Source organism: Strix uralensis, chromosome 3, assembly GCF_047716275.1.
Source record: "Strix uralensis isolate ZFMK-TIS-50842 chromosome 3, bStrUra1, whole genome shotgun sequence".
Taxonomy (NCBI): domain Eukaryota; kingdom Metazoa; phylum Chordata; class Aves; order Strigiformes; family Strigidae; genus Strix; species Strix uralensis.
The window spans coordinates 50474802-50498367 of record NC_133974.1 but is presented as its reverse complement, the minus strand read 5'-3'; the positions used below and the strand labels follow the sequence as shown (position 1 = coordinate 50498367).

The 23566-nt window shown below is 44.4% G+C and overlaps 1 protein-coding gene across 5 annotated transcripts in view; it reads right to left on the bottom strand.

Moving 5' to 3' along the window:
- The window catches only part of PRDM1 (PR/SET domain 1), a 65138-nt gene that overhangs the window by 22529 nt on the left and 19043 nt on the right, over positions 1-23566 (bottom strand). For 2 of the 5 annotated variants that reach the window (XM_074862202.1, XM_074862206.1), the window contains exons 1-2: positions 11150-11228; positions 645-893 (exon numbers count right to left, since the gene is read on the bottom strand). In XM_074862202.1, the coding sequence (XP_074718303.1) occupies positions 645-893; positions 11150-11155 (255 nt within the window). In that variant the 5' untranslated portion in view covers positions 11156-11228. Of the gene's footprint in view, positions 1-644; positions 927-11149; positions 11229-23566 lie in introns of those variants that run through there. The other 3 variants (XM_074862203.1, XM_074862205.1, XM_074862201.1) reach the window with 2 other exon arrangements.

Here is a 23566-nt window from a genome sequence, read left to right as displayed (position 1 = left end):
GGCCACCCTTCTGTCAAGCTTGCTGCAGTTCTACCATCACTTCCTTAACCGACATGCCGGAGTTTTTAAGAATTTAGGAAGTCAGGAATACAGCAAGCTCACGAAAAGAATAAAGCAATTTCATAACCAAAGGGAAAACAAAAAGAAATAATTAAACACATTTCCAGGAATTTGTTTTTTTTTCCCTCCTCTACTTTTTTTTTTTTTTAAGTTATTTATTGGACAACCGAGGCACTTTAATCTCTGAGCCAGAGGCAATGAATGGTCCTGGCAAACAGCAGTCTAGAAATTGGCACAGAGAACTACCCCACAGTTTAAATATGCTTATTCAGATGTTGTTCAAATTGTGTGAAAATTTAACTGTTTGCGAATTGGTACAAAACCGGTTTCAGGGATAGGCTGGCTGTGATTTCCAGTGAAAATATTACATGACAGATGACCATCTCACAGTTTCTTAAAAGAGTTATTAGGGTCCCATCTTAAAAGCCAGCGGGCAGCATTTATTGGTGGTGGTGGTGGTGGTAGGGGGTGTGTGTGGGGGTGTGTGTGTGTTAAAGAATGGAAGCCAGGATGAGCACACACTTTCCAAAGCGCTGTGATTTGGCTTGTCTGACTCCAACCTTCCCCAGAGCATTGCCGCTTACCTCTTTGCAGTTAGATGCGTATTTGAAAGTCAAGTTCCTTGGCAAGGAAGCCTCTGCCTGAGTTAGGGTGCCTCCGTCGGCACTTGGATCCAACGGGTGATCATTTACAATGTACGTGCACTTCTCTTCAAAATCGGCTTCCGTCCACAGAGTCATGTCAGCATCCTCCATGTCCATTTTCATTGTCCACTCTCTCCCTTTCACCAGATTCTTGAAACTCACAGCGTCCGAGCTACACTGTGTAGCAGCCTGGAAAATAAGAAAACAGCCTTTAATCCTCATTGTCCTTCAGTGTTGTGGTTTCCGTTGAGACAGCGTGACTAATACAGTAGTCTGTGACACTTTAAAAGCATATGCAGGATAGTTGGTACAGTTGAGTAATAGCCAAAAAGCAGTGTAAACGAAGCTGCTCTGACTGAAGCAGAGCCTTAAAACGCCAGCCTCAGTAATAATAAGGAGGGAACAAAAACAAAGAGGAAAAAATCCCTAGGCTGACAACCGCTTTACCTTTTTCAGACCCTTTCCTTAATGCCTCCGAGAGAAAAAAAATATTCCATGCCGAAGAAAACGTGGGGTCATGGCCGTGAGACCACTTAGTTGCCTGTGGAAAAGCTGCCTCAGAAAAGTGTCACAAACAAGGAGAGGAAGAGGAAAGGAGCTGCTGTCTGCGTCTGAATGAAGCTAAAAATGGAAAGCGCATGTTGGAAGAGCGGAACCCAGCCTTGCCTCTTCCAAATGGGGAAGCCTGAACTTTCCCACCGGCTTTCAACACACAAACAACTTTCAAAACAACCTGGCCCCCCGCCTCCTCCTGACGTCCCCTTATCCTTTGGCATGGAAGGCTGAGACAGCCGACATCCTGCCAGCATCACTGCAGCAGCCCTGCACAAAGCACTGCAACACGTTATCGGGGGCCAAAAAAAAAAAAGAGTGGGGGAAAATAAATAAAATAATATTTAAAGAAAGTTTTTCTATCCCTTTTGATGGTACCTCCGAGAATTCCTATCTCAAAGCACTGGGCAGGAGCCTTGCAGGACAATTCCACCAAGTCCTTCGCCCCTCTGTCTATCCAGGACAGAAGCGCTGTTATCAAACCTATGCCCAAACAGGTACTAGGTCGGGCTCTTCCCGTGAGGTTCGCTAGGGACCGAAATCTGTGCCTACGCCGGTAGCTGGGAATGACGTTCAATCCCGGCGTAAAATCCCTTCGTTTTTCCTTTTCAGATACGCAGCTACTGCGAAATTCACACCCTTCCTCCGGGAACACCGAGACGCGACGACTGAAACAGCATGATCTTCCGAGAAAGAGATGAAAGGCTGTCGGACTCGGGGTTAACAGGGACCCCCGCCGGGGAGGCACGGCCGGGCCGGGCCGGGCCGGGCCGGGCCGGCGGCAACTGTCGGGAGGCGCCGAGGCGGGGGGTGGAGGCGCGCAGCTCCCCCGCGGCCGCCTCGGGGCCAGCCCCGCGCCCCGTCCCGGCGCTGCCGTCGAGGGAGTTCCCGGCCCTCGGCATGAGGAGAGGGGGAGAGGAGGCAAACAGCGAAACTCGGGGCGGGGGGGCTGACGGCTGCGCGGCGGAGCGAAAGGGTTAAGGCTGATCCGAGGAGCGCTCCCGACCCGGGAGAGGCGGCGAGGAAACTTGCGCTCCGTCCTCCGCACGCCGGCGCGACCGGGGAGGGCGAGAAGAAGAAGCCGGGGAGGCGGAGGAGGGGGGAGATGAAGTAAGGGTGAGGGAGGCACCGCGCTCCTTACCGGGGCACAGTCCGCGCGCGTTTCCACACCGAAGCCCACCGTCGACGGCAAACCTGGCTCATCTCTACAGAGTAAACATTTCTCCTTCCTTCCAGCGGCCGGGTCCCCGGGAGACTGACTCACACCTCCCGCCGCCGCTCCCCGCCGCCGCCGCCGCTCCTCCCCCCTGTCAGACAGGTGCTGCCGCGCGCCCTGCTCTTGCCGCCGAGGAACGCTGGGGGGCCGCCTGCCACAACGCCGCGCGCCCGGCCCCGCGCGCGCCCGCCCGCCCGCCAGCCTGCCTGCCTCGCTCCCCCCGCCCGCCACCGGCCCGGCCCCTCCCCGGCTCCCTCGCCCCACAGCGCCGGAGGTGGGGCTCCACCTGCCGACCCTCCTGCCCTGAGCCCTGCCCACGCCCCCCGCAACACACCGCGGTTTAAAAAAAAAAAAAAAATTATTAGTAATAATTTTTTTTTTGCTGCCTCCCCTTTCGACTAAGGTGGGACGGCCGGGACGGCCTCTGCGAAAAGAGGGAGAGCGGCGGCCGCTGCCCCGCGGCCTGGCTGTGGTGGGCAGGCACCTCCGCGCTTTGTGGGAAGCGTGCATGAGGCAGTTTTTACTAGGAATCTATTTTTCGTGCTATTTTAAGCTCCACAGGTCGACACGTACCCGCTTTCGTCCTCCCTCAATTTGACTAGATGGAACATCATAACAAAACGACCCCCGGGTTCCAGAACATCCATTAAAGCCCGATTTAAAGTGCTTACTCCCAAACCTTAACAAATACAGTACTTTACTTGTACTTGACCAATTTGGGAGTTTCAGAGTTTTGACTTTATCCCTTTCCAGAGTCTCTTTCTAATCAACTCTTGTAGAAGGAATTAGGAAAAGCATTTCTGTTTCTTCCTTTAAATAAAATCTTCCCCCTCTCCCCAAGTAACAGCAGGGAAGCTCACAAAAGCAGGGCAAGGCAGGCAGCATTTCCAAACTCGATGCCTCTTTCACAGCGTGGTAAGAAAACAAGCACTGATCTTGCGCAGCGCGGTACGTAATCAGCCGTCTGGGAGCACGCTGGTGATGGAAGGAGGCTTGGTATAGCAATCAGCGGACCATGCACCCAATTTTTTTTCCTCCGATCCAAGCCAGCGTGCTGGCTGAAGGAAGGACATCCTGTGATGATGGCATACAATGTCCTGTTTGTTTATTATTAAGAGCATTCCTGCTTCTCATTACAAAACAACCAGATGCCTTACTTCCTTCAGTGGTCCTGTCTCTTCAGCGAGGCGTCCTCGGGCTCAGAGGAACGGTGATGCACAATTCCATTTATAGCCATCTACAGCCCAGTGCGAACACTAGCTGCTTCGCTGTGAGGCAACCCTACTACTTTTCCTTTTTCTCACACGTCTGCAAGCATATTTCTCATTGCTTTCCCGGCACTTTACGTGGCAGCTAGTTTCACATTCTTCTTCTAAACACATGCGCACTTATATTTTGGGGTGATCTGGGTGTTACGTATTTCTTCACAGGAAAAAGGGAGAAAGAGGGGAAAAAAAGGTTTTATGCAATTGGATGCCTGTCTGTCTCTCTGATGGGTGTACACACACCCCTTTCCCTTAACCTGCTCCTCCTCCCTCTTGATAAAAAGATGTGTGGAAAGGATTACTTGCCATTTTCGGTCTGCGATGTCAAGAATAGTATATCTGTGTAAAGACCTTCCGTATGCGCTAACACAGGAGGGCTCATGGCAGCAGACGTAAGTAGGGCAACTGCTTGCAAGTGAGTGTCCTGGCTTAACTTCCACCACAGCATAATTCCACAAGAGAGGTGGCCTGAGCACTGGGCTGAAGGATATAAATGTAATTGGATATACCCGGTAAAAGCGAGGCACATCCAAAACGAGGTCTAGGAAGGCTCTGAAGTAGGAAGAACCATTCATTAAAGGAGAGAAATCCGGCCTACTTGATTGGGTTAATTAACTGATGCTGAGTCACACCGCATAGAACAGAAAAACAATGTAGTCATACTGAAGGTGATTATTTTACCGAAAAATAGTCTCACTCTGAGAGGCAGCTGTTTCAGAGCTTTTCACTTCCCTGTTAGCTTGAAAAAAAAAAAGGGGGGGGGGGGGGGGAGGGGGGAAGGGTTGATGTGTTTCCTTCAGGGGCTGATCTTCTTAATGTGAAGGAGAGCAGGAGAAAAGCAAATCTGCCTTTCAAGGAACTGAGAACGCTTTTGGGCTGGAGAAGAAGAGGAAGCAGAGATTAGATCAGATCAGATGAAGTGAAATATTCGTCAGGACAACAGGAGGATGCCAATATCCCAGGTCAGTGCAGCTCTCTCCCGGGAGCCTGGGGAGGCGAGTACAGCCTGTGAAGCCTACGGACTTCAAATAACTCCGTGGCACACTCCAAGGCTATCCTGAAATTAGCTCCAGGTGTCTCAGCGAAGCTGAGCCCAGAACTACTGTAGCACAGGAGAAAGGATTTTGCTGGTGTGCAGGTCTAACCTAACAGTGCCTGATCTGAAATAAAACTTAAGTTTATCAAGAAAGAAGAGACAGAAATAAATTGTTAAGAATGTGTCCTAAAGTAAGAATAATCACAAAGGAAACTCTGCCATTAAAGAAATATATAGACTGACCTTCTGACCTTCCTCCTTAATAGAGAAACATAAAAAGACGCCCTGTTCAACCAGAAGTTTTCTGCTCTTTTATAGAAATCTTTCATACCAGTAGCTGCTATTGTCTGGAATGTGCAATTTCAAAATGTTGTTCATTTCAAAAAGAACATTTTTAGTCATATTTTCATTTTTTCCTTCTCGCTCATAGAAAACCTCAATTACTGTATTAATCAGCATTTCTCAGGCAGCTCTCTCTGCAGCAGCTTTCAGCCTGGCAACAAATCATGAATGGCCCTAACAGCTCTGATCTCAGAAATCCCCATCCATTTCCTTTGATGCTATCACCACTTCAGCTCAACAACAAGCCTGCGCAACTCAGCCTCAGCTGCTGCTGCTGCTGTTCTCCCTGCGCCTCCTGTAATTGTAAGGGGAAGAAGGAGGGAAGGGAGCTGGCTCTAATAGTTGAAACTTCTTTAGAAAGTTGGAGGGGAGATAAAATGCACACAAGAGATTAAAGCAGAGTCTCATTTTCACATCCTCCCCTTCCCCTTACTCAAACAAGGTCAGTGGCAGATTGACCACATCAAGAGTAACTACCAGACCCACCCCCATTTCCCACTTCCTGCATGTAGGCATCCTTGTGCTGGTAAACATTTGGGGACCAGTTGTGGTCATTACTCGGAGAAGGTACATGATGTAGTTGCACGACTGCACATCTTTTAAAAGCCAACTGAGAAATCAAACTCAAAGAAGAACTTGCTTTCAAGTTCTGCTGAGATACACTCGTGTTTTGGGGCCACGTTTCTGAAAACGTGGTTGCTGTCAGATTCAAGGGAGAGAGAGAGACCCAGCACGCTCTAGTGACTGTGCAACAGGAAAAGTTACAGCCTTCTTCTCACAGACTGGCCTGACCTTTGCAAAACACAGCCTATAGGCTTCAGATACCATCTCAGAGGCTTTGTATGCCCTAGACAACTTTAGCATGGTATTGCCTATAAGGAGAGAAATTAAAATTGCACTTGAATCTACATGAAGGTTTTTGCAAGGGCTTTTGGGGTGGTGTATGTTGTAGCCAGGAGGCTTTTGAATTAACACGTGCAGCTTTCAGGGACTGCCTTTAATTACAGAGCACCCTGGTCATTGCCTTGTAGCACTTCCAAATGCCTTTACGTTTATTTTTGTCTCGGCTGTGCAATACCAAGAGCAGATCTCTTGGCTGCACTCTCGGCTACTACTCAGTGCAAGCCTTAACATCTCTTGACTTCTGTTGTTTCATCCTCTCAAGAAATTTTCCTTAAAAAGATAAAAAAGGATTCAAACTAAAACACCATATCCCTTTTTGTTTCCAGCTAGGCCTTATTAAAATACTGCTCAGATGACTTATGAATAAGCCAAAACAACCCTCCTCCAATGGAAAAAATATTCTTGCAGCACACAGAAGCGAGAACTAAGCTTCAGCCATTTCCTCTTGCTGAGCTCGAGTTTGAGAAGAAGGAGCCGAGGCTGTCTGGGCCTGCTATCAGAAGAGCGAGAAGTCACCGTGAGAAGGTGGGCTTCTCTTTGCTGCGAATGCAGCTGAACAGCAATGACAAAACAGTCTGAAGCCACTCACTCTTTGTTTCCCAGGAAGCAAGCTGGGGTGAAGGTGTTGAGAAAGCAGCAGCAGAGGCTTTGTCACTGCACTTCTTTTCATTGTGGGAAAAGGCAGCAGACTTCAGTCTGGACTAAACATGAAGAGCCACCTCCTTGTTCCTTATGAGAAGGGAAATGCCTCACAGCAAAGACCACAGATGTTCCCCTCTTGGTTATCATCAGCCTTCTCATCACACTTCTGAGTGACAGCGGTCTTGGGAAAGGTAGGGATGACAGCCAGGAGCCCATACAACAACTCTTATATTGTCTTTGCATGTTTCTACCAACCCAAGTTTATATTGGACAAGAAAACCTGAGCACAAAAATCAACCTTCCACACCCCAAACATGGGCTTTTGAATATTCTGTCCATAGCAACTGAGACTCAGGAAAAATGAATTAAAACAAACCAACCCATTCCAACCACTTTTCAAACTTACTGATGACAGAAACCTGAAAAAAGGGTGTGCTCTGGGAAATTTTTCTTTAAAATGGGCTGATTTCCAGGCTGTTACAGATGAGGGATGGGATGCTATACATTTATTAGAAGGCTCACTCCTGTGAATAGTTCGAAGACATCATCCCCGCAACAAGCTCACAACAATCTGAAATAACAAAGCCACCTCAGAACTAATTGCATTCATTCAACTTCCATGTCTCTTCCCAACTTGGCAGTCATGACACTTTTTGGGGTATTCTTTCCTCAACCTGCCTGGTAAGACATAGTGATATGAAGCATGGTGAAACTTCGGACTCTGTTCCTGCACAATTCAGTTTTCATTTCAGATACTCTCCAGGCTGCCCAATCTCGTGGAGCTGATGAACACAGCAGAAGGAGGGGGAGATCCATGGGTGGAACCAAGCCACTTTTCTCAGACAAAGGACTGGCCACGGAGTGCATTTCAAAACAGATTAACCAAAACAACAGCTACACACCATGACAAAGCACATATGGTGGAAACGAAAATATTTACCCACAGATTATCACAGATCCAGCAATGCGACTACCGTGCATCTAGGACTAAAGTATTCGAAATAGTGACTGTATGTTTAATGTTGACTAGGGAATCTGACAGGAGTGGGCTGAAGGACCACTTTTTAAGCCTCTAAGAGTACAGTTGTCATTTCTTCACCTTTCCTACCCCAGGGTGGTGAAATAACAGTCTTTTCATACCTGTGTGTTGGCTGGGGGAGGGAAGAATTCCTCTGCTATTAAACACAACTTCTCATTAAATAGTTGACACCTTATCCTTCTTTAAATGTTGTAATGTTTACTTTGCAAAACCCAGGAAAGCTTTTAAAACAAAGATAGCAGAGGGATTCTTAAGCCGGGTGTCCTTGCTTATCTGCTCTTTATCAACCAGCTATTGTTCCTGGAGGAGCTCGTTGGGGAAGGTGGAGCAAAGGGGGTTAATGTTCAATAGGTATCTATTAGTTCCCCTGAAGGAATAGGGCTGCTGACAGAAGAGCAACACTGGGCTCTCAGCTACTTCCTGCAGAATGTGACAAACCAGAGAGAAAAAAAAGACGAGGACTGAAGCGACTTCTTTTTTTTTCTTCTGTTCCCCCCCTTCCCTCTCCCAAAACAAGTAGTTTTAAGAAAGACATTGTCCTTAGGGGAGATAATCCCACAATAGAGAGTCCATTAGAGGTATTAAAGCATTGGCAGCGCCTGATCTACAAGAAGGGCTCTGTCCTGACAATAGACAATTAAAGCTGATAAATCTGCACTACTTGTTGCCGTTCTAATTCCTCGTAATTGTATGCTACTTGTCCCTGCCTCCTGCGTCCAGGGATGAAGCATGCTTCTTTAATCTCCAGAGTACCTGACCTAGTTCCTATGTGGTCTTTTCAGGACCTGTTTTCTTCCCATCTGGACTTCTTCCCTCCCACTCTCCTTTCTTGCTTCCCTCCCCTAAGCATTAAGAAGAGGTTACGATAGAGGGCACAGAAAACACCAGAGCACAGCACCCGGATCAATAATTCTGGAGCCCCAGACAATGCACTAATCTGCAATAACAGCTAATCATGGTCAATTTGGCACACCAGTGATTAAACTGTACTTTTCATTAGGCTCAACAAGTAGAGCAGACGCACACTGACAATTCAAATTGCCCTATCAATAAGGGCTGCCAAACGCGTGTGCGCTTCTGTGTTTGTAGCTGCTGCATCACTAGTCTCGCCAGACTAGGCGCTTTGGGGGGGCTTATCTTTCTTCTTTTGGCGTTTTACAGACTGGGACTCTTAGCAGGTTTTTCTATAAAAAGCAAGTCCCTGCTTCACTTTACTAACATAAGTTCTCCTAGTTAAAGGGCTCAGTGGGTGAAATTGTGATGTGATGTGCTGTGCAGGATGCTGAAAAACGATTGTCACAATTACATGTGCTAACAATATTCTCGGTTTTATTTTACATCTCACAGATATTTGGTGTTTTTCTCAAATTTCATTTTTTCCTTTTTTTGAAGAAAGCTTGGAAGCCTGCTGGTGACAGACCAAAAGCATGAAAATGTGCCTCACAGGACTTAAAAAATGGAAACCAAGAACAAATTACCTTAGATCTATTTATTTTTCAAACTGAACTGTTTAGCCAACCTCACAAAACATTTGGAGACTGAAGAATGGTTTGGATTTTCTTTTTTCACCCCTGAACTTGTGAACAAGCCACTACTGTGTCCACCTTAGAAATCTACACAGATATTAACCCTTACATGCCATTTTGATAGTGACCTTCCTGTCACCCTCATAGAACAATTTCTTTTGGTTACAATCGTACCTAGCGGACCCCTTTTGCAAACTGCCCTGGAAGCCTCACCCAAGAGTTTACCACAATCTTTCTCTAAAGCACAGCACCAAATTCCAGGACTCCTTGAGACCGACCTCACACACTCAGGGGTCTCCTTCTGTTTAACTTTAGCTTATCATCCTTGTATTAACTTGAATAAGCGTTAAAACTGCACTCCAAGTTGCTCTTAAGAAAAAAAAAAAAAAAAAAAAGGAAAGGAAAGGGGGGAAAAAAAGAGTGTGGAAGATGTCAGACGAATGTAGGAAATGTCTATTCTACTATTAATATTAATGAATTCCTAATGCATTTACAACCCACTTGAGGTAAGTCAGTAGAGTTCTCCTCCTGACAGCTATTCCTCATCAAACTACCACTGCGCTGAAGATGTTGATGCTTTCCCTTTTGCTTTGTAATCTTTAAACCAAGTTTAAATCACACCAGAGCCTACCACAAAATAATGTATTTTATCCTAAGTGAACACAAAGCCTTGGAGACAGAGGTTTAAGACACTGCACATGTCCAATTTATCATTTTAAGATAGGAAGCTGCCGCAACAAACAAAACACCTCCTTGAAAGTGGGACAGCAGCAGATTGCGGTACAGAAAGCTCTGGGATCTTTTGTTTTCCTGGAGAGCAACAACGGGGCTTTGCAGAGAAAGACAACAGCCTCCCCTTGCTGAAATCTAAATCAGTTCTTATAGGAAAGCCTGCCAACTGCTAGATGGTAACAAAATATTGCAGATAATTCACTTTTAACGATAAAGTAGGAACAAGCAGGCATGCAGCACCCAGCAGGGGCTCAACTGATAAAACGGTGTCAAACTCAAACCATTTGTCAATTGGGCGGGATGAGAGCAAGCTGAAAGATGGACTCAGGAAGTAGATTTATCTAGTGCGACACATTAACTAGTATAAATACTAAGGAAAAAGTAAACACATTTACCCAGCACTATCTCCAGCCAGCAAAGAAAAGGCTTCTGAGCCTCAGACCCACACTGGCCATCTAACTCAGCTGTCAGCTACAACAGCAGTAGCATTTTTCTTCTTGTGCAGGGCTGCAATGCCATTTAATTCATGGTGCTAAAAGGTTTTATTAAAAGCATACATTATAATTAAGCAAAACAAAAGCGTGACTCCTCTGCTGTTCTACCCTCCTCCCTCCACCCAGTAGCCAAAACAATAAAACCACCTTGGCAGCAAACAAGTCAGGTAACATACCCCAGAGAAGAGCACAGATTTGTTATATGATCATTTACTTTGCGTCTGGCTGGCTCAAAACTGCCTTATCAGAAACTTCTGTCCCGGAGGCTTCCGAGGCAACGGAGGGGGCTGACAATGCAGGTCAGGCACAGTAAGTGGCCAGCAGCATAATGTGGGGCACACAAACAAACCAGAATAATGCAGGGCAGAAGGGCTCTTTTGATGTATGCTTTCCATTGGAAAGTCTAAACAAGTAACACAGTTTGTGGGCAGCACGTCTCTGCTGCAATCACCAGGAGGAAGGAAAACGGTTCAAAGGGATTTAGGGTGCCAACTTACAGCTACATGCATGCACCTTGTGCTGGCAACCCATAATATCAAAGGATGGCACATCACATCATTAAACCATTCTAACACTCAATCTAACATAAAACTCAAAAATTAACAGCAAAGTAAGTAATCTGCATCATGCCTCCCCCCCAAAGATAAAGGAGTTAATTCATAAAGCAAAATACAGCACAGTTCTTTGTTCAGCTGTACCTTCATGTGTCCACACAGCACAGGTTCCCCACCTCCTGCTCGTGCATCTCAGGATTTTAGTCCATATGGAAAGTCTGTCATTCACTCTCACACCCTTACACACACGCACGCATGCTCGAACACCCCGCACACGCACACCACACCCGCGCTCTCGCTCCCCAACACGCACTGCCTGGAACCGCTCCGAGGATTTTAGGATTTCCTCTTGCTAGCAGATTCCTCCCTCCCCTCGCATCCACTCCACCCCGTTCTGTAATTAGGCTTAACAAGAGCAATTAACAAAACAAACTCCTCTCCGCCTGGTGGCCTGATAATTCTGATTGTCATAATGTATTAAGATGTGTAAGCCAGTTTAAAATAAAGGTAAATTACAACATTGCACAAGAGTAATTTTGCACGTATTTTTACTGCTTTTATCATAGGGATAATGAACATCCAGCCACGCCTTTAATTTAAAACACAAACCCCAAAACTCGTGTCTGAACAGCAGAACCCAAAAGCGTCGCTTTTGGACCAATGAGACTATTTTGTTTTTTCACTAGCTTATTAGAGGGCAGCTCCCTCCTTCTATGCACAGCAAACTCCATAGAAACATATTTTTCTTTTTAGAATTACTCTGTGACCCTAAAAATCTAAGATGTAAAATCAAGTTTAAATGCATCTTCTGGCTTTACAGATGTCCATGAATAGATTGTAATTGTTCCTTTTGCCCTGCCCAGTGTCTAACGGCATGACACAGGGGACCAAAGTCTCAAAATTTTTCTGATGGTTTCTTCATCCACTTTCAGATCACTTCAGCAATCAAATCAAAGAAATTTAGTGTCAGAATCATCAAAAAACCAACAACTGAGGACTAACTGATTTCAGGTGGTCAGTGGAGAAACTCTGATGTCCTTTGATTTCAGTGAACTATGGGTCCAACCCACACAGAAAATTTACACACAGCCTGGATTCAACTGGAAAACATCTAGTTCTTGTTCTGCTTATACACTCTGTGAGTGTGTAATTAAAACTGTCAACATAAAATTACCAAACATATCAAAATCACAAGCACATAGAAAATTCATGAGCAGAAGACCAGAAAATAAAACCAGTTCGGTATGTGACACAGATTTGAGTTCATATGAACTGAAAAAACATTCTGCTCTCTCAAATATGTATAACCTGACTCACAATACCATCTGCCAACTAACCACAAACAATAAAAAAAAAAGGAAAGAAAAAAAGAAAAGCTGGTGTATTGTTGGAATCCTGCAGTTTCTGACAAGCTAGATATGTTTTCCTAAGTCAATGATTTCATCTCTGCTGGGTGTCAACATTTGCACAAGAATAATTTTGGGGGTCAGAAAGACATTAGTAAATGAGATTTCAAAAGGTTTCATAAGAGCACAGATTGCTCAAACACAGGGAAAGGAGGGTTTCAGCTTCCAGAAGTTCACTCTTCTGCTTCTTCATTCCTCCTTCCCTGAAGCTGAGTCAAAGTTCTGTAAAAACCTACAGCAAACCATCAGATTTGCAAGAAAACAGCCTCACATAAAAAGCCACATACTTTGCAGTGAAACAAATGCTCCAAAATGACAGAAAGCGGAGACTATTATGGTGCAAAAATCAGGCACTCTTTCAAATGGTGAGAGATGCCAGGTGTAGAATTGCATACAAAAACTCAGCTCTGCACTCCTGGCATATGATGCACCATCTTTTTTTACACCAGATCTCTTCCTCATTCAGTGTTTAGAAAGAAGAGTGCTGACAAAAAAGTCATTCTTCCACATTATCTTCTTTCTCCCTAAAAGGCCCAGTGCCTTACTTTTATCACAGACCATTCAAATGGAAGACAAACCAATTTTGTCTTGTATTTTTCCACTTTGCTCATCACAATAGCAACACTTGAATTGCTCACCAATATCAAATAATGACTAATCTTATTTTCACAATACCTCCCCCATATGCTGATGAAGGTATTATTGTTATTCTCACTCTGCAGAAGGGGTATGGAGACACAGTGACATTAACATCAAAAGTGTACATTAATTTTGGGATGCAGAGCAGCCAATTTACTCAGCATGGCATATTACTCTCTATGTTCAAAGCTTTTTCTTCCTGGCATCTGTGATGGCTCTGTATTTTGCAGGGCTTCACATCAGGCACCCAGGAAGATATCAAAATTAATGACCACACGCAAAAGGCTTTGCTGAGGTAAACTGGCATGAATCTTCTTCAGAAACACGGGCAGAAATAATACCTGGTTCCTCAGAGCAGAGCTCACCTGTCCCGAGAAAAGCAACACTTCCTCCTACCATGGCCGTTTTACTTCCTTACACTGCAGCGAATGAGATGGCGGGAAGAGGTGTCTTAAAGATAACATTTTATTATACCACCCCAATTCATCTCTCCTAGCAAGCTTGTCTGATGCCTGAATGAGGCAAGCAAGCAGTAGAAAAAACTGTAATTAAATAAGTAATTAAAGACCGTATCATAACGCATAAGAAGATCAAATTGGGATTAGGCAAACAACCTAAACTCTGCAGAACTTGAGTTTGCAATTTTAGTAATGTTCTTAAACAGTTTTTGTGCTGATTTTTGAAACTACAAATAGAAAAAGGAGAGATCCCATGACCTGGCATCACACTGATGACCACACAGATCCTCAGTGGGGCTGGGACATTCTCATCTGCCACAGGCAGACCTCTGCAGGGAAGTTAGTAGACCTGTCTCAGAGCAACCATACAGCTGTTTTTGGGCAAGCTCAGCACAAGCACTGGAAGGGACAGGACACTTCTACTGGTGGGTTTTCCCAGGTGATGTGCTGGAAGCAGAGGAATGTGCTTTCAGGCATCTTGGTTTCATGCTAGGTTTGGTGTGGAGTTTGTTGTCCCCTCCCCTCCCCTCCCCTCCCCTCCCCTCCCCTCCCCTCTCAGCCCATCTTCCAGACCTTGTCTCAGACTTCTGATCAGTTTCCTTGCCCAGCAAGTCCACACCTTGTTCCTCCTGACCCCTCTATTAGTTTCCCTTTCCAGTCACTCCCATACCCAGGCTCCATGAAGCCAGTCTCAGTCCCTCCTGGTTCCTCACCTGCACTGCACTTCTTTCCCCTCTTGATCTAAGCAAACACTCTCTACCTCCATGTGCCCCTTCCTGCAGACTAGCAGGCCTGGCCTCCACAGCCTGAACAGCAGCATGATGTAGTCAAGTCTCCAGGCATCTCCTGGTGCTCCTCTGCAGGCACGTAGCGGTGAGCTCAGTTCACACGTTGAGCAGACATGGTGTCAAGCCAACTGGAAGTCCTGTGACTATGTTAGTATGGCACTGAGCCCGAGCTAATAAGCCCTGGTGAGAAGCCGGATATATTAGCTTGGGCTTAGCACCGTGCTAATGCAGTCAGGCAGCTTTTGGATCAGAGCTGGCTTACATCCCACCCGCTTTTAACACCAAGCTTGCTTGTCTTCATCTACAGTAACCCATAAAGATAAATCCCTCAGTCTTGTACCAACCTTACTCTCGGTTTCCCTCCTCCCTGACACTGCTGATCTCCAGGCACAGTCTCTCGTCCTTCATAATCAGGTTCCACTCTTGTCCATAGGATTTTCAAAACAGCTCCTTTTGATGACTCTCTGGCCTCAGGACAGTTTTCAGCAAGCATGCACTGAACATGCACTCTGTTGCTCTCAGTTCAGGCCCTCAGTTCTTGACCCAACAGTGTTCACTCACTGAAGTGAGCCATGATGCCCTCCTACAGCTCCTGAGGGGGGCTGCTCTGCCAGTGGTCTAGGTTGGCTTCTAGCTCAAAAGTGATTCTCCTGGGCGTGGGAATCGGGGAAGGAGGTGGGGGACAGGACTGGTATGTGTCCTGGTCTTGCTCTGACAGACACTCGATGTAAGTGAAGCACATGTGCAGATCCAGGAACTCCTGGGAGGTCCTCCCGGCAGAGGGACAGTATTCGAGCATCCCTGACAACAATGGCCACCACCCTCCCCTGTCACATATGCTGTCCTTCCTCCGGCCACTGAACCTATCATTCAAACTTCTGCTCCAAAAAATGGGGGCTGTCATGGTGGAGATTACTTTTCAAAAGGAAAGTCATCGCACTCTTAATGTTAGCAACACAATTTTTGATGTGACCAAGTCCTTGGAAATGGCAGAATAGATTTTTGGGAAAAATACAGCCTGAGGAAAGTAAAATGTGAGAAACGAGTCACACATTTAGTATTTGGTAGATTTATCAGCACTTAAAAGTGGGATTTCCTAATGCAAATGGTCTGTCTTAGCAACAGGTCACGCTACCAGCTCCGCTTATACTTGAGATCAGTTTCCTGAGATTAATTTTAGGGTGAAGTTATTGAACATTCTCCTTTGTAGATGAGACTATTACCATCACACATAAATCACATACAAAACATGTGCATAGATTTCAACCCTATTTCCTGGGCCTGATATTCCTCTTTCAGTGGCTCAGGCCAATGCACTAGAATTGTATTAACTATACAGCATAGCAAGGTTTGATAAAGACAGAGAGGATGTTCCTGTTCCAACAGGTTTACATAAAGTGCTCCTTTTCATATACTAAATCCTAAAGGGCAACAGAGACAACAACAATGCTGATGCTACTATTTTTCATCACTGTTAAGATTTAAAAAATAAACAAGTGACTATCTAATTGCAGTAGTTTGCTGTAATAAAACCAGATCCTTAAGTGACTAATCTCATCACCAAATAATAATAATAAAATCATTTTGAAAGATTAATTTGCACCAGTCTGTCCTAGCATACCCCTCATCTAAAATTATTAGCACTACATGCACACAAATCAGGCAACAGGGAGTAAGGGAAGCTTGCAATCAGACCTAATGTCTTCCCTTCCTCTCAGCCCCCAGTACAGGACAGCCACTTCCTTTCTACAAATGCTTCGCTCAGATCTGTACACAAGACAGGCCACATCTTCCGGGGAGGCTCAAAGCCTTTGCAGACACACAGTTGCCTTCAAAGCATCACTGGAAATCTGTGTGGGAAGACTCTAAAATATTAAAACCATCCTATACTCTTTTCTTCTAAGCCAACAACAAACCTCCTCTAAACTTATCTATCACTTCTCTGTTCGGTTTATTCTGGGCTGCAGAATAAACTTTCTGACTACTGCAAAGATGCACAAATACATAAGCTGCACCACATGTGCAAAAGAAAACAATAGAGAAAATCTGTATGTTCTTTCTAGAAAGACAGTTCTCTTCCAGAACATAAAATTATGCATAAGCTTCTCCTCTATTACCAAAAGCAGGCAAAAAGAAGGCTGGCATGAAAATACTGTGCTTCAAAATGTAGCTTATCTGTCCTAAATCAGAACTGACTTACCTTCTGGATCAACACTCCATTACCATCTTGCCTGATTCTCTTCTCCCAAAGATAACCGCTTGCCCTCTAGCAGATTCACAAGTTATTTAAGCCATGATCTTCAGCCTTAAGAAATCCCCAACTGAAAGTTTGCTACGGCACTGGTAACCACAGCCCAGCAGCGAGCAGGAGGCGACACTGCTCTTCCTCGCAGTGCTCAGGCAGCCAGCCCGTGCTTGTCGACTCTAGACAAGAGATTGTCATGTTTTCTTAGTTTCCCCATTTCTAACCTGAGAGCTACCTTGTGCAGCGGGATGACTTTCAGAGACACATCCTTTGTACCCTCTCCTTGCTGCCAGATGTCCTCTGCAGCCAGTTCATTGCTTTCGTTTTGTATTTCACAATAGCTCAACAATTTTGGTAAAAATTCACAGACCACTACTACTGCTGAAAAAAGTATGTATTATTCTTAAAGAAGGTGGATCTGGTCTCAGCTAAATCCTCTGAATTTCTCTCATTTCACATTACTTTTTGACTGTCAAAGCCAAGCTTTTGCCAGTCCTATGCATAGATAAATGGATCCCTCTGAAATATGGTCAAGCTGACAAGGTGTGGTGCAGTACGATTGAGATGCTATTTCCTTGAAATACCTGGCATGTTTGCAGCGTGCTAGGATGCCAGAAGAGCATAAATTATCACAACGCACTGTGCAGAGAGAAGAGTGCTCTTAACAGACCTTCAGAGGCTCATGATCAGTTCCTGAGGATGGATGCTGTAACCCCACAAATAACAGCAAGTCTGGGTAAATTGGTTTAAGTCTAGCGAGGATCTAAAGACAAACAAGTACCAGAAATTCAGTGTATGTGCTGGTTACTGAAACAGACAAGACACATGGAAATATTTTTTCAGATTAATTTACATAAAAACTAGATTTGACTTTTGGATGTACAGTAAATGTGATTTTGCAAATCACCCTGTCAAAAAAATCTAAACAAAATCCATCTGCATGCTTATAAACATGTAAAAGTGTTTAAGAAACACAATATGTTAAAAAAAATCAACAATGGTTAGTCCATGCTTCCAATTATATTCTTTCTTCAATTAGTCTTGAAGAAACTAACACCTCTATTAATCATTTCAATTAACTCCACGCACCACATGACATCCGCACCAGCAGCCCATATGTTGCGTTCCAATCACCGAAATATTAAAGCCTTTTTAATTGATTGATCTAAAGAACATTCAACAGGCTCAAGGTGGCAGCCAGCCAGGAAATCCCAAAAGAAGATGACAAAAAGGTGGGGGTGCTAAACCAGCTTCCCAATTTGTTTTTCCTCTTCCTCTAGGGTTCACTAAGTTAATCCAATCACAGCCCATAAAGCCCCTTTTTAATAAAATAAATAAATAGATAAGAGAACACACATGTTGGCTTTCCCCCAGAGAAGCCCCCTCCGCTAAAGCCAGAGAGCCATCCTGTTAAGAAAGTGCGGCATACGAGGGCGCATTTTTTATCCGGCAGAAATATTTAGCTTGGCCACCCGCCAGGGAATGCTGAAAGAATAGACTGAATTAGGGGATTTACCTTCCACGTGTTTGGCACGCGTCATTAGAGGCTCTGAAGAGCTTGACTCTTTCGCTCTCTCACTCTCTGTTTTTCTCCCGCCCCCCCGCCCCAAGCTTTGAAGCAGAGAATAAAGTATGAGCTATAAGAGCAGTTGATGTGTTGTATTTCTAAGTGTTGGCACCATGGCTTTTGTTCTGTCGAAGAAAACTGATGCCCAGTTTCTGAAGGTAAATTTTTTTTTTTTAAATTTCAGTCAGGTATGGGGTGATATGTTCCAAAAGCATTCACTTTAACGCAGAAAAAAGCATGCTATTTTTCTTCCTCTCTTTTCCTAAAAAGTTTTTGAAGTTTTCTGTAGACAGATTTAAACTTGGTGAAAGTGGCTTAGAAGTAAATTCCTTAAGCGAAACTGCAACCACAGAGTATTTTAGGAGCTCATTTGAAAGGTTAGTTTTGTAACAATAACCCATGAATTGCTCTGTCATTTGACTTTTATATGCTGTCATGTGGACTTATGTTGTTTGAAAAAACACTTCTTCACATAACTACTTTGGTCCTGCAAATACCTCTTAAGATCTATAAGCAAAACACATTAGTTAAGATGGTTGGTCCATACCTCAAGAAACCCATGCATCTTCCCAGAGTTTCTAATTTGTGAAGGCAAAGATGATATTGTAAGCTAGCCTTTGCTCCCCTTAACTTACAGAGGGGGGAAAAAAAAAAAAAAGAAAAAAAAATTCCAGCTGAATAAAAGCATGGAGGTCCTTAAACCAACAGTAAATGCAAATGTTTGCGTCTGGCACACATGCCACCCCTGTTTACAGGGCAGTTTTGCAGAACAACTCCCAGTGCCACTAACACCCATCCCCTGAACTGGTGTGAGTGCTGGGAGAGCCCTGCTGCAGCTGCCTCTGCCGTACTGTCTCATCACAGTATCAGATAAATACAGGGCCTATTCACACACGGGTTTTATCGTTATTGATTCAAGCAAATCAGTTTAGAAGCTATCTGTTGACATGCTTAGTCAAAGCAAGGTTCAAGCAGAGTTTCTGAACTGGTTCCGTCTTCACTTGCAAATAAATCTGGGTCTGACTTTGGTTCAGCTAAACTCATGTCACCAGATGACAGCATGTGATTTTTCATCTCTTCTTCAGTAAAACTAGTTCACTGTGCCTTGTGTATCAGGAGACCCTGGGGGCTACAGAAAAGCAACTGAAGGGACAGATACTGGCCCCCAACTGAAAATGCAAGACATTAACTCCAACATCAGCAGGGTGCTGAGGACCATCTCCTCGCTGAACATAAAACACGTCAGCTGTAGGGACCTCCTCATATCTGAAGGGCAGGCCCATAGTTTATCACTTCTTAAATAAATCATTCATAATTCATAGCCAGGTTGAAAACCACACAAATAATGAGCTCTCAGTATTACTCAGCGGAAAGTGAGAACCGTAGTTTTCCACCCAAACCTATAAAGGCTGACAAGCTCAGACATGTTTTTGTGATCTCCTTCCTGGACACCACGTTTTAAGTTCAATTTAAAGAAAGCTAGGCAGCCACTTCCCCCCTGTCTTTTAAGTAAAGATGTTAACATCCGTGCTAATAATAAAACCACCCTTCTTTTATCAAAGGCTCCACAGCAATCGCAGAGGCTTTCTTTACATCACAAGGAAAAACTGCAAAAATAAAGCTGTCTAGTTCTGCTGCTAACAGGGCAGGTTTGGCTCTATACACTGCACAGATGCTGGCCAGTGGGTGAAGCACTGCTTTATGTTTCCAGTAGAGCATCTTGGCTGCTAAGTGAATCTCCAAACGACTGGCCCAGCAGCACTTGACTACTGCATGCCAGCAGCAGTAGGAACTGCAACAGGTAATTCCCCACCAGTTGTTTCCACTTTATCAGAAAATGGAGTAAGTGTTCTGGACTGTCAGTCCCAAATGGGATAATTCCTCTGTGGAAAGACTGCAGGTTTAACAGAAAATAATTGTGAATTAAGGTGCGGGTGCTGCAGGCTCACATTCCGTGACAAAGCACCATGGGGCAGCATGTGCTTTTCCATGCTAACCCGTCAGCGACGGCATTCAGTGTTCCCCAGTCCCCGGCACAGGGCTGCCTTCCTGTTAAATGCCCACCGACACAAAAGGTGCACTTCGGTTATCTCTGGCCTCCGTCATGTACGATCACAGGAATACGAGGGTGTCCATGCCTGTAACTGGCAACTGCCTGCCTGCTTTGACTCTTGAGTGGTTACAGCGAGGCCAAGCATATCTCAGTATTGTGATCGGTATTTTGAAACTTACATCAAATAACAGAGAGCATTGCCCTGACAATACTAGTTCAGTGGCAAATTGCTTGATGTATTTGCCATCATTGCAAAAAACTTGTGTTTTAACACAGACTGCTACACTTACCATATTTACAGATTAAAAATAGGACCTCTATAAGTAAAATAAAAGAGCTCTTTTTTCCCCCTACATCTTCCTCTGTGTTTTTAATTAAAACCACAAACCGACACATGTATCCATCCTTCTTTCTGTTATAGTTTGGGATTCCACACTCAAATACTATACAGATAAAACGAACCTTTATGTGCTAGCGGTTCGCAATGCAGTAAATTCTCTTTTCCAAACCTGCCGTCTTCATTAAAATCTTATTTGCTTGGTAATCTCCTTTGATCGCTAAAGTTATAAGAAGCCCCCTCCTCTTCTTTTGATACTATCAGTGTAGCTTTTGACCAGAAAGCGTGATGAATTAAATGTATGACAGATATGACAGGTGAGGAGTGCTTGGAGAGAGCTTAAACAGCAGGGATAAGACAAAGCCCCCATTTAAGAACAAAACCCCTACCCGATGGCTAGCCCGTTAATGACCAACCACTCTATTTGTCCTGGTGGATGAGGAGCAAGCTGATACTACAGACAAAGCTTTGTTAGCCACGGGGCTGTTCTTCAATCAGGCCACACAACCAACTAATTGAAATGCCCAGTTTTCCCCCCTCAGGATTTGATATACAAGCTAGGGGTTTTGTAGGTATATAATTTTTTTTTTTCCTTTTTTTTCCCCTTATAATGTATTAATTCAGCCACCGCAAGTTTACAGCTGGACTAAGTGGAATTACAGCATATAAACCTGAAAATCTATCTGCAGGGATCCAGCTAAGCCCTGGAGAGAGACAAGTCCAGCAAAACAAATCCAAGGAATTTTGGAAGTCAATCCATTAGGATTACTAGGCCTTTGATTTTGGAAGTCGCAGGCTCAAAATATGGAAGCGATGAACACTCAATCTTCCTTCATTTTAGCCTCTTTTCAGAGAATTTATTGACCCCATTTTTTTCTATTAAAACACATTGATAAATGTGGATAGAATTATATTGTTTTTTTCACTATATTTGAAATTAAGGAAGACAGGAAAATACCTGCTTTCCTGAACTCATGGTTAAGATGCCCTTTTAAACTCTCATATCTATTTTCTACATATTTAGAGTTGCCATAAGCAAACTCGTCACCCTTCTCCTCAGCTCAAGACTGCTCTCCCCCTTTTTAAAGTTCATGTTAATTTTTAGCACACTGTGCTGTACCTAAACGACAAGTTTCAGGCTCTAGTTACTTTAAACTACAGGCTGCCTCCCAGAGGTGAAGAAATCTCAATTCCCCCTGCAGACCAGGATTATATTCTCAATGGGCAGTCTCTCATTTTAGCCCACCAATCTGTGGTTAGCAGAAGGCCAGCAGTTTCCCGATATTCATTGTTAAACCCAACTGTTAAAGAAAAATCAGATTATAGGGATGCAGCAATGAATCTGACTCTGTCATTGCCTTGGATATAATGGAAGACACTAACTGAAGCAAGAAGAGTCTTCACTTTCAGAAGAAATTCAATTCTTTGTTCCTTCCTGTCCTGCCCTCATAGTGTGCTGTAGCTGAATCACAGGTGCTGGTATCAGGAAACCTGGGTTCTGTTCTTAGCTCTGTCACGGGCTTCTTACGTGGCTTCTGGCATGCCTTGTACCCTCTCCATGCCTCAGTTTCCTTATATAAAAATGCAAATATTCCTACCTATTTCAGAAAGAGTGTGGTCTAGTGGTTTAAACCACAGAATCAAGACATTCAAACTTCATGCAGTATCAATTTCTGCTGTGGCTTTGAAGCAACTACCCTTACCTATACCCAAGGGATCAGCTTCCCCTGGAAAATGTTGAATGGCCAAAACCCAGGCTTCCTGGTACAATATGCATGCTACTTTTCAAGTGAGTGGTATTTCTGGCTGGATAAGAGCTCAGCTTACCTGGAGCGCAAGAGAAAAGATGGTCCAAGCTACAGCCAGCAAAGCTTTTGGGAGCTGCTCTCGCTAGCAGGCTACAGTGACTGCCTCTCCGAGTGCTTGTCCCCAGGCCACCCAGCAGAGCTGCACTGACTCTGGCCCTGCCATTATGGTCCTAATTCAGCATGTGGAGGCGTAAGCCTTAAGTCCCAAACCTTCACCAAGCAGGACAAAGGGCTGAAACGATAGCTTTCCCCTTCCCAAGGGAGCACTCTGTAACGTTTGGCTATTTTGCAGCAAACCAGTTGGTCTCTCACGCTCTCTCCTCCTCCACTTTTCCTCCACAAAAAACTCCCCAAAGTTTTGAGTCCATTCCACTCAGAATAAGTAGCAATTTGAAAACTTTCACAAGGCAGAAAAAGCATTTCCTGCCTGGCTCTATCTCATGGCTCTGGCTCACTGGACACTTGCAAAGGTTAATTATATAATGCTTAGATATTCATAATACTCAAAGTCCCAGACAAGTGATAAGTGTTACTGTTACAAAGCATAAAAGGGTCATTCAGAGAGAATAACCTTACAGAAATGTAGAGAAAATATTGTTAACCTCACAGGAATAGGTGTTTCTTCACTATGGACTCCAACAAAGCTAGGCAAAGTTGTTACTGGTATCATCACTAAACCTTGTACTGAAAAAGATAGACTGATTTTTAGGAAAAGACCATATGGACTCATATCAATAAATTAAGGGGGGAAAAAACAAAAAATATTAATCTGGGGTGTTTTGTTTTTGAATGTGCTGATCTGAACGGAAGCTGCGGGTTTTTTTTTAGACAGCTTTCCAATCTCCCTATTAGATATAACGTTATAGTCTTATTACACATGTTGCCTACTAGATGTGCTCTGACTTTTATAGATGTCAACCCCATTTCTTAATTCAAGACATTTGTCTCCTGTGATCTCTGCGCCTCTGGGTTAGAGTTCCAGCCAAAGAGGTGAGCCAGCTCGTATCTGCAATGCAGCCATAAAATCCTCCAGCGCTACATCCCTGAGAGCTGCTGCTGCCCTGCGAAAAGGCCTGGATTTTGTCTGTCTGCAGCTCAGCACCCAGAAAGGACATTTTGCAGAAGGGCTCAGTGGACATCCAGGAAAACTGCTTTCAGGACCTTATCTGAAGGACAATACTTAACTTTCACCACCTGGGCCTGGCCCCTGAAAGGAAACAGTCACACTCAATTATTGTCTTTTTCTAGACAATTACTATT